Source organism: Conger conger, chromosome 14 (genome assembly GCF_963514075.1).
Source record: "Conger conger chromosome 14, fConCon1.1, whole genome shotgun sequence".
Taxonomy (NCBI): Eukaryota; Metazoa; Chordata; class Actinopteri; order Anguilliformes; family Congridae; genus Conger; species Conger conger.
The window spans coordinates 26,554,310-26,564,030 of record NC_083773.1 but is presented as its reverse complement, the minus strand read 5'-3'; the positions used below and the strand labels follow the sequence as shown (position 1 = coordinate 26,564,030).

General features: G+C 46.2%; 1 protein-coding gene across 5 annotated transcripts; it reads left to right on the top strand.

Annotated features, from left to right (window-relative positions):
- Nucleotides 1–598: 598 nt before the first annotated feature.
- Nucleotides 599–9,719, top strand: LOC133109718 (serine/threonine-protein kinase pim-3-like). 5 transcript variants are annotated; one of them, XM_061219235.1, is made up of 9 exons: nt 599–751; nt 926–967; nt 1,161–1,539; nt 1,875–2,051; nt 2,143–2,263; nt 7,212–7,342; nt 8,205–8,432; nt 8,945–9,131; nt 9,285–9,719. In XM_061219235.1, exons 2-5 carry the CDS (start codon nt 962–964, stop codon nt 2,241–2,243), a joined length of 663 nt encoding a protein of 220 aa, XP_061075219.1. In that variant the 5' UTR covers nt 599–751; nt 926–961; the 3' UTR covers nt 2,244–2,263; nt 7,212–7,342; nt 8,205–8,432; nt 8,945–9,131; nt 9,285–9,719. The 5 variants fall into 5 exon arrangements, with proteins under 5 accessions (XP_061075219.1, XP_061075215.1, XP_061075216.1 ...); XM_061219231.1 differs by lacking the exons at nt 599–751; nt 926–967 and having other exon boundaries at nt 1,082–1,539; XM_061219232.1 differs by lacking the exons at nt 599–751; nt 926–967; nt 8,205–8,432; nt 8,945–9,131; nt 9,285–9,719 and adding an exon at nt 7,835–7,912 and having other exon boundaries at nt 1,082–1,539.
- Nucleotides 9,720–9,721: the final 2 nt, after the last annotated feature.

Genomic DNA, 9,721 nt, shown 5'->3' with positions numbered 1-9,721 from the left:
TGTCCTAGCCTCCCCCTTTTGAACAGTGAACAGTGGTGCTCTCCTCTCTGTGAAACTAACATGTACATTCTGAACTGAAGGTACATTCAGACTGTATTCTTATGCTTGCACGTCCTTTTTAACCAGAGAGGAGAGTTGAGGAAACAAAGCCAGAGCAGGAGCCAACTTCTCCCACTGCAGAGGAACCACTCAACAAGAGAAAGCGCGGTCAAGATACTGTCCAGGCCTACGGAGACAAAACCCCCAGATCTAAGAAGAGCCCACAGAAAGGTTAGGATAGTAACACTGAGCAGATCAGCAAGATTGCTTTCTAATAGGCATCATCTGATACAACCTCATTGATTTGTACTTATTAAACAAATCATGAATGCATTATTATATTATCCATTAAAATTGTGGACTTTGGACTTTATGGACTAACATGCATTACATAACAGTTTTAATCTAATTGGCACATTTTGAATGACCTGTTTTCATAAAGCAGGAATCTGCAAATACTGATATTTAAGAATGTAAAGAGAGACCTCCTTTTTCCCCAAAGTCAAGGCTTTGAGAATATTTGAGAATGCTGCTGCCTATCATGTGGTTTTATGTGCAATACAGTTAGACCTATATACCATGCTCTGAATAACTGGTGTCTACCTGCTTTATTTTAGAATCCGTCAACAGGGTCTATAAAAAAGGAAAATTGCTGGGGCGTGGAGGCTTTGGCTCGGTCTATGCAGGGACCCGCATATCCGATGGACTTCCCGTAAAAAACCTTTTCTATGATCACAAACTCTGATTACGATTATATCTCATGACTATTGATTTATCTATGCTTATTATTATCAAATGACAAAACTGATTTTACCCAACTTTAAGGCATTCACCTAACACAACATGCTGTGTTTGCTATCAAATATATCTCACGTGTTTTCATCAGGTGGCCCTTAAATATGTTCTGAAAGATGAAGAGGAAATGCACGTAAGTACCTCTTCCATGAGTTATGGGGCTGTAACCAGAGACAATGCAGAATAAAAATAATGTACGTAACTATGTGTTATAGCATTAACATTGACTAACGTTCCAAAAAACTGGAAATAAAAAAACTCACCATTTCATGTTATGTGCTAATTTGGCAAGGCTCTCACCAAAACTGCTTGACGTCTCTCCACAGCCTAGGAAGAAATTGTCCAAGCCCAAGGAAGTCGGACTATTTGAAATGGTTAACAAACTATCAGGTCATCCCAACATCTTGAAACTGTACAACTGGTTCGATAGACCTGCGTCTTATGTAATGGCAATGGAGCGCCCCAACCCCTGCAAGGATCTGTTCACATACTGCCAGGATCAGGGGGGCGTCCTGGATGAGGACGAGGCGCGCAATGTTACCAGTCAGCTGCTGGGCGCGCTGCAGCACTGTGAAGACCAAGGAGTGGTGCACCGGGACGTGAAGCCCGAGAACATCTTGATCCAGACGGACACCAAGGAAATCAAACTGATCGACTTCGGGTGTGGAGACCCGCTGAAGAACACCGCCTACACTGACTTCTCTGGTCAGTAAATGGAGGCAGAATCTGAATCAACCTTATTTTCATTGCACATTGTACTAGACCACCCGGTGTCTTAGTGATGAGTCCTGTCAGGATATAAAGAGGTCACACTTGGTTAGTTAGAAACATAGGCTGCTAAGATGCTTGCGCTTCCTACAACCGACAGTCTTCAGTCCTCCAAGTCTGATGAGGGGTGTAGGAAGGTTGTAGGAAGCGCAAGCATCTTAGCAGCCATCTTAGCTAACTATCCAAGTGTGACCTCTTTATATCCTGACAGGACTCATTTTTTACCTAGCAAACTGTACGCCGTCCTGATTTTTGTTGTGTCTGTTTATCAGGGACCCCCGAATACTTGCCAATTGAGTGGTTCCAGAAAGAGAAGTTCCTTGCAGGCCCTGGGACTGTGTGGTCAGTGGGCGTAACCCTGTATAACCTCGTTTGCGGCGGCGATCCCTTCACTTCTTACACCAGCAAGGGAATGCGACATGTGGAGATCAGTGCCGGGCTGTCACCAGGTGAGGAGCCAGGAGGTCAGGAAGGAGCTGCATTTCAACACACCCTCTGTTTCCTCTGTCCAGTCATACTTTATCTGCGTTTCCCTAATAGAAATCAAGGACTTCATTTGCTGTTGCCTGAGGCCCCAGGCAAGAGACCGACCCACCCTGGAGCAGCTGCAACTCCACCCCTGGATCCTGAAACACTTCTAATACCCAAAAAGACTCGACAAGTACGCTTGCTTCTGCTTTAAGCAGTCCTCATTCAAAACTCCATTGGCATCAAGAGTAGGCAATTGGTTGAATTTATTTATATAAATCAGGAATGGCAAGCATGCCTGTTTTACTGGAGGCATACTACATTGCATTCTTTGGGAGTACTTATTTACAATAAAATGGCATGTTAGTTGGCCACAAAGCAAACTTATTTTACGAGCTGAATAGCTACCTTGCCAAAGGTATTATGGTAGCTATGTAATTTTAAGTCGCTACTGCTGACTTGCTTTAAAGCTTGGAGCAGGAATTATCAGTCAGATGTTAGTCATTTTGTGACAGTGGCATAATTGTGGCATAATGTTACAGTACATGTTAGTTTCACTGCTTGCTTTTAGCCCAGATAGATGCTCACACACCTTTCATCTATTCCTTCCTTTTGACAGCCGGAATAATGGCAATGACACCGAGAAACGAATGACCCATTGAGGAGAAAATTATTTTGAGAATGGAGATAAGTATAGATATAAAATGTAGATAGAATGGAGATAAATGTAGATATAGAATGGAGATAAATGAAGATATAGAATGGAGATTAATGAGCTAAAACATGACAATTCACAGATGAGGTGAATAACATTGATTATCTTGTGAGAAGGTCTGCGATATATTAGAGTGAACCGTTGGTTCTCGTAGTCACTGTGTTGGATGCGTGAGAAATGGGCAGACATAAAGACCTGAGAGACTTTGACAAGGGCCAAATCATTATAGCCAGACAACTGGGTCGGGGCATCTCCAAAATGGCAAGGCTTTGCGGTGCTCCCAGTCAGCAGTGGCAAGTACCTACCGACAGTGGTCAGAGGAGAGACAAACCACAGACCGGTTGGTCGTCCAAGGCTCATCAATGTGCAAGGGCAACGAAGGCTATCCCTTCTGGTCCAAACCGACAGAAGGGCTACTATGGCAGAATTTTAACGATGGTTACGTACGAATGTGCGACACAAATATTCTGTGCATTATGCCACAGTAACCCTTCTCTTGGTTCGGACCAGATGGGATAGCTGCTGCGCATGGGGCTGTGTAGCCACAGACCAGCCCATGCTAGCCCCTGTCCACCTTTGAAAGCACCAACAATGGGCATGCGAGAATCGGAACTGGACCTTGAAGCAATGGAAGAAGGTTGTCTGGTCTGATGAGTCCCATTTTCTATTACATCATGTGGATGGTCGGATGTGCATTCACCGGTTACCTGGGGAAGAGATGACACCAGGTAAACGGTGAACACGTACCATGTGGATACATGAGGTGAAAGAGAATGGGACTCATCGGACCAGGCAGCCTTCTTCCATTGCTCCAAGTTCCAGTTCCGATGCTCGCATGCCCATTGTAGGCGCTTTTGACGGTGGAAAGGGGTTAGCATGGGCACTCTGACCAGTCTGCAGCGACGCAGCCCCATACGCAGCAGGGTGTGATGCAGTGTGTTGTGACACATTCCTCACGGCTCAGACCAGACGGGATAGCCTTCATTGCCATCGCACATCGATGAGCCTTAGGTTGCTGGTTTGTGGTTTGTCCCTCCTCGGACCACTGTCGGAAGGTACTCACCACTGCTGACCAGGAGCACCAGACAAGCCTTGCCGTTTTGGAGATGCTCTGACCCAGTCATCTGCTCGTAAGTATTTTGCCCCTGTCAAAGTTGCTCAGGTCTTTTACACCTGTCCATTTCTCTTGCATCCAACTCAGCGATTACGAGAAACAACTGTTCACTTACCTTTTAAAATATCCCAGACCTTGATGTTCCCTTTTGTTAGAGATAATCAAAGTTATTTGTGACCGGTCATAATGTTTTGTATGAAGAGAGATGAATCTCAATATTATTCACAACTTGTGCTTTGTCAAAGTCGGGCTCTCTGGGAAGCGAGCATTGCCTTCCCGGACTCGCCCGAGGGCACAAACGGGCCGAGGCTTCCATACCAGGGGCGTGCTGAGATCGGACACCAGCATGCCCCTGGTAGGGAATTGGCGAGTAACATTGATTATCTTGTGAGAAGGTCTGCGATATATTAGAGTGAACCGTTGGTTCTCGTAGTCACTGGGTTGGATGCGTGAGAAATGGGCAGACATAAAGACCCGAGAGACTTTGACAAGGGCCAAATCATTATAGCCAGACAACTGGGTCGGGCATCTCCAAAATGGCTAGGCTTTGCGGTGCTCCCAGTCAGCAGTGGCAAGTACCTACCGACAGTGGTCAGAGGAGAGACAAACCACAGACCGGTTGGTCGTCCAAGGCTCATCAATGTGCAAGGGCAACGAAGGCTATCCCTTCTGGTCCAAACCGACAGAAGGGCTACTATGGCAGAATTTTAATGATGGTTACGTACGAATGTGCAACACTAATATTCTGTGCATTATGCCACAGTAACCCTTCTCTTGGTTCGGACCAGATGGGATAGCTGCTGCGCATGGGGCTGTGTAGCCACAGACCAGCCCATGCTAGCCCCTGTCCACCTTTGAAAGCACCAACAATGGGCATGCGAGAATCGGAACTGGACCTTGAAACAATGGAAGAAGGTTGTCTGGTCTGATGAGTCCCATTTTCTATTACATCATGTGGATGGTCGGATGTGCATTCACCGGTTACCTGGGGAAGAGATGACACCAGGTAAACGGTGAACACGTACCATGTGGATACATGAGGTGAAAGAGAATGGGACTCATCGGACCAGGCAGCCTTCTTCCATTGCTCCAAGTTCCAGTTCCGATGCTCGCGTGCCCATTGTAGGCGCTTTTGACGGTGGACAGGGGTTAGCATGGGCACTCTGACCAGTCTGCAGCGACGCAGCCCCATACGCAGCAGGGTGTGATGCAGTGTGTTGTGACACATTCCTCACGGCTCAGACCAGACGGGATAGCCTTCATTGCCATCGCACATCGATGAGCCTTAGGTTGCTGGTTTGTGGTTTGTCCCTCCTCGGACCACTGTCGGAAGGTACTCACCACTGCTGACCAGGAGCACCAGACAAGCCTTGCCGTTTTGGAGATGCTCTGACCCAGTCATCTGCTCGTAAGTATTTTGCCCCTGTCAAATTTGCTCAGGTCTTTTACACCTGTCCATTTCTCTTGCATCCAACACAGCGATTACGAGAAACGACTGTTCACTTACCTTTTAAAATATCCCAGACCTTGATGTTCCCTTTTGTTAGAGATAATCAAAGTTATTTGTGACCGGTTATAATGTTTTGTATGAAGAGAGATGAATCTCAATATTATTCACAACTTGTGCTTTGTCAAAGTCGGGCTCTCTGGGAAGCGAGCATTGCCTTCCCGGACTCGCCCGAGGGCACAAACGGGCCGAGGCTTCCATACCAGGGGCTTGCTGAGATCGGACACCAGCATGCCCCTGGTAGGGAATTGGCGAGTAACATTGATTATCTTGTGAGAAGGTCTGCGATATATTAGAGTGAACCGTTGGTTCTCGTAGTCACTGGGTTGGATGCGTGAGAAATGGGCAGACATAAAGACCCGAGAGACTTTGACCAGGGCCAAATCATTATAGCCAGACAACTGGGTCGGGGCATCTCCAAAATGGCTAGGCTTTGCGGTGCTCCCAGTCAGCAGTGGCAAGTACCTACCGACAGTGGTCAGAGGAGAGACAAACCACAGACCGGTTGGTCGTCCAAGGCTCATCAATGTGCAAGGGCAACGAAGGCTATCCCTTCTGGTCCAAACCGACAGAAGGGCTACTATGGCAGAATTTTAATGATGGTTACGTACGAATGTGCGACACTAATATTCTGTGCATTATGCCACAGTAACCCTTCTCTTGGTTCGGACCAGATGGGATAGCTGCTGCGCATGGGGCTGTGTAGCCACAGACCAGCCCATGCTAGCCCCTGTCCACCTTTGAAAGCACCAACAATGGGCATGCGAGAATCGGAACTGGACCTTGAAGCAATGGAAGAAGGTTGTCTGGTCTGATGAGTCCCATTTTCTATTACATCATGTGGATGGTCGGATGTGCATTCACCGGTTACCTGGGGAAGAGATGACACCAGGTAAACGGTGAACACGTACCATGTGGATACATGAGGTGAAAGAGAATGGGACTCATCGGACCAGGCAGCCTTCTTCCATTGCTCCAAGTTCCAGTTCCGATGCTCGCGTGCCCATTGTAGGCGCTTTTGACGGTGGACAGGGGTTAGCATGGGCACTCTGACCAGTCTGCAGCGACGCAGCCCCATACGCAGCAGGGTCTGATGCAGTGTGTTGTGACACATTCCTCACGGCTAAGACCAGACGGGATAGCCTTCATTGCCATCGCACATCGATGAGCCTTAGGTTGCTGGTTTGTGGTTTGTCCCTCCTCGGACCACTGTCGGAAGGTACTCACCACTGCTGACCAGGAGCACCAGACAAGCCTTGCCGTTTTGGAGATGCTCTGACCCAGTCATCTGCTCATAACTATTTTGCCCCTGTCAAAGTTGCTCAGGTCTTTTACACCTGTCCATTTCTCTTGCATCCAACACAGCGATTACGAGAAACGACTGTTCACTTACCTTTTAAAATATCCCAGACCTTGATGTTCCCTTTTGTTAGAGATAATCAAAGTTATTTGTGACCGGTCATAATGTTTTGTATGAAGAGAGATGAATCTCAATATTATTCACAACTTGTGCCTTGTCAAAGTCGGGCTCTCTGGTAAGCGAGCATTGCCTTCCTGCTGAGATCGGACACCAGCATGCCCCTGGTAGGGAATTGGCCGATCCAGCAGCCCAAACAGGGCGCCCTCGCCGATAACCCCGGCTGGCACAACACCACTACACCAGACGATGAAGACGCAGCTACCTGGCCCTCGTCCTGTCACCGGAACTTTCTGAGTATCTAAGCGTGACCTCTTCATATCCTGATAGACTAAATTTTTACCTGCCAGACTGTACACCGTCCTGGTTTTTGTTGTGTCTTGATCAGGGCCCCCCGAATACTTGCCAACTGAGTGTTTCCAGAAAGAGGACCAGCCCACCCTGGAGGAGATGCAGCTCCACGCCTGGATCCAGCAGGCCTGATAGACACTGGAGTGTGGGGATGTACCCCACTGACTGGTATGTAATTCTAACACACAAAAAAGCCCCTGCAAGTACGCTTGCTTCTGCTTTAAGCAGTCCTCATTCAAAACTCAATTGGCATCAAGAGTAGGCTGTAAATCTTATTTTTACAGAAATCAAAAGTTGGCAACACAATTGGTTGAATTCATTTATATAAATCAGGAATGGTAAGCATGCATGTTTTACTGGAGGGATTTTACATTGCATTCATTTGGGAGATGTGTTAATACTTATTCACAATATAATGGCAATGGCAAACTTACTTGACTAGCTGAATAGTTACCTTGCCAAAGGTATTATTTTAGCTATATAATTTGAAGTAGCTCTTGCTAACTTGCTTTAAAGCTGTAGCAGGAATTATCAGTTAAATGTTGAATAATTTTACAAAATTATGGCATAATATTACAGTACATGTTAGTTTCACTGCTTGCTTTAAGTCCAGACAGATGCTCACACACCTCTCATCTATTCCTTCCTTCCTTTTGACAGCCGGAATAATGGCAATGAGACAGAGAAACAAATGGCCCATTGAGGAGAAAATTATTTAGAGAATGGCGATAAATGGAGATATAGAATGGAGATATACACCAGTAAGGCAAAAAATTATGACAATTCACAGATGAAGTGAATAACGTTGATTATCTCCTTAGAATGACACATTTTAAGGTCTGCGATATATTCGAGGCTAAGCGAACCATTGGTTCTTGTAGAACTTTCTTACTTGTAGAACTTGCACCCCAAGTTTCCAAGTATCCAAGTGTAACCTCTTCATATGGCAATGAGCCAAAACATTATGACAATTCACGGATGAAGCGAATAACATTGATTATCTCGTAAGAATCACACATATGATTCTCAGGTACGGCAGGCCAAAGCCACAGAAGAAGCCAACGGAAGAGGGGCGGGCCAGTGAGGAGACCACCGCCCAAAGACTCCCTCCTTTGTGTTTTGATCAGTGCCCCCCGAATACTTGCCAATTGAGTGGTTCCAGAAAGAGGACCAGCCCACCCTGGAGGAGATGCAGCTCCACGCCTGGATCCAGCAGGCCTGATAGACACTGGAGTGTGGGGATGCACCCCACTGACTGGTATGTAATTCTAACACACAAAAAAGCCCCTGCAAGTACTCTTGCTTCTGCTTTAAGCAGTCCTCATTCAAAACTCCATTGGCATCAAGAGTAGGCTGTAAATCTTACTTTTACAGAAATCAGAAGTTGGCAACACAATTGGTTGAATTCATTTATATAAATCAGGAATGGTAAGCATGCGTGTTTTACTGGAGGGATTTTACATTGCATTCATTTGGGAGATGTATTAATACTTATTTACAATATAATGGCATGTCAGCTGCCACAAAGCAAACTTACTTACTAGCTGAATAGTTACCTTGCCAAAGGTATTATTTTAGCTATATAATTTGAAGTAGCTATTGCTAAATTGCTTTAAAGCTGGAGCAGGAATTATCAGTCAAATGTTAGTCATTTTGTGACAGTGGCATAATTGTGGCATAATGTTACAGTACATGTTAGTTTCACTGCTTGCTTTAAGCCCAGACAGTTGCTCACACACCTCTCATCTATTCCTTCCTTCCTTTTGACAGCCGGAATAATGGCAATGAGACAGAGAAACAAATGGCCCATTGAGGAGAAAATTATTTAGAGAATGGCGATAAATGGAGATATAGAATGGAGATATACACCAGTGAGCCAAAAATTGACAATTCACAGATGAAGTGAATTATCTCCTAAGAATGACACATGTCTTTAAGGCCTGCGATATATTCGAGGGTAAGCAAACCATTGGTTCTTGTAGAACTTTCTCAGTTTCCAAGTATCCAAGTGTAACCTCTTCATATGGCAATGGGCCAAAACATTATGACAATTCACGGATGAAGCGAATAACATTGATTATCTCGTAAGAATCACGCATATGATTCTCAGGTATGGCAGGCCAAAGCCACAGAAGAAGCCAACGGAAGAGGGGCGGGCCAGTGAGGAGACCACGGCCCAAAGACTCCCTCCTCCACCAAGAACAGTTCCGAGTAGCCCGGCTGGGCCAATCAGAGGAGCTCTACCTTCACTGCCAACTCGACGGGCACCCCTGCCAAGCCCTGGTGGACACGGTGTCCACCATCACCCGGCCTGGCGTGCTCCCCAACACCACGGGCACACTTCCACCAAGCTGAGAACGGCGACTGGTGAACGAGCAGAGACGAGAGGATGCAAGCTGCTGTGCGTCAGCAAACCCACCATGACTTCTGGCTGGTCATGGTCATGGTCACTAAAACATAGGCGTAGTAAAATAGCTTATAGTGAGTTGTAATATTTAGAAAAAGTAAATACGGAGTGGCTTCACCTCAATGTAATGTATTTGGACT

Bases quoted from the DNA above. Each gene is read 5' to 3' on its own strand.
- LOC133109718 (XM_061219231.1), top strand. From the start codon at position 1,104: ATGTTATGTGCTAATTTGGCAAGGCTCTCACCAAAACTGCTTGACGTC. The intron at 1,540-1,874 runs GTCAGTAAATGG...TCTGTTTATCAG, and splicing joins CGCCTACACTGACTTCTCTG to GGACCCCCGAATACTTGCCA. The intron at 2,052-2,142 runs GTGAGGAGCCAG...TTTCCCTAATAG, and splicing joins CAGTGCCGGGCTGTCACCAG to AAATCAAGGACTTCATTTGC.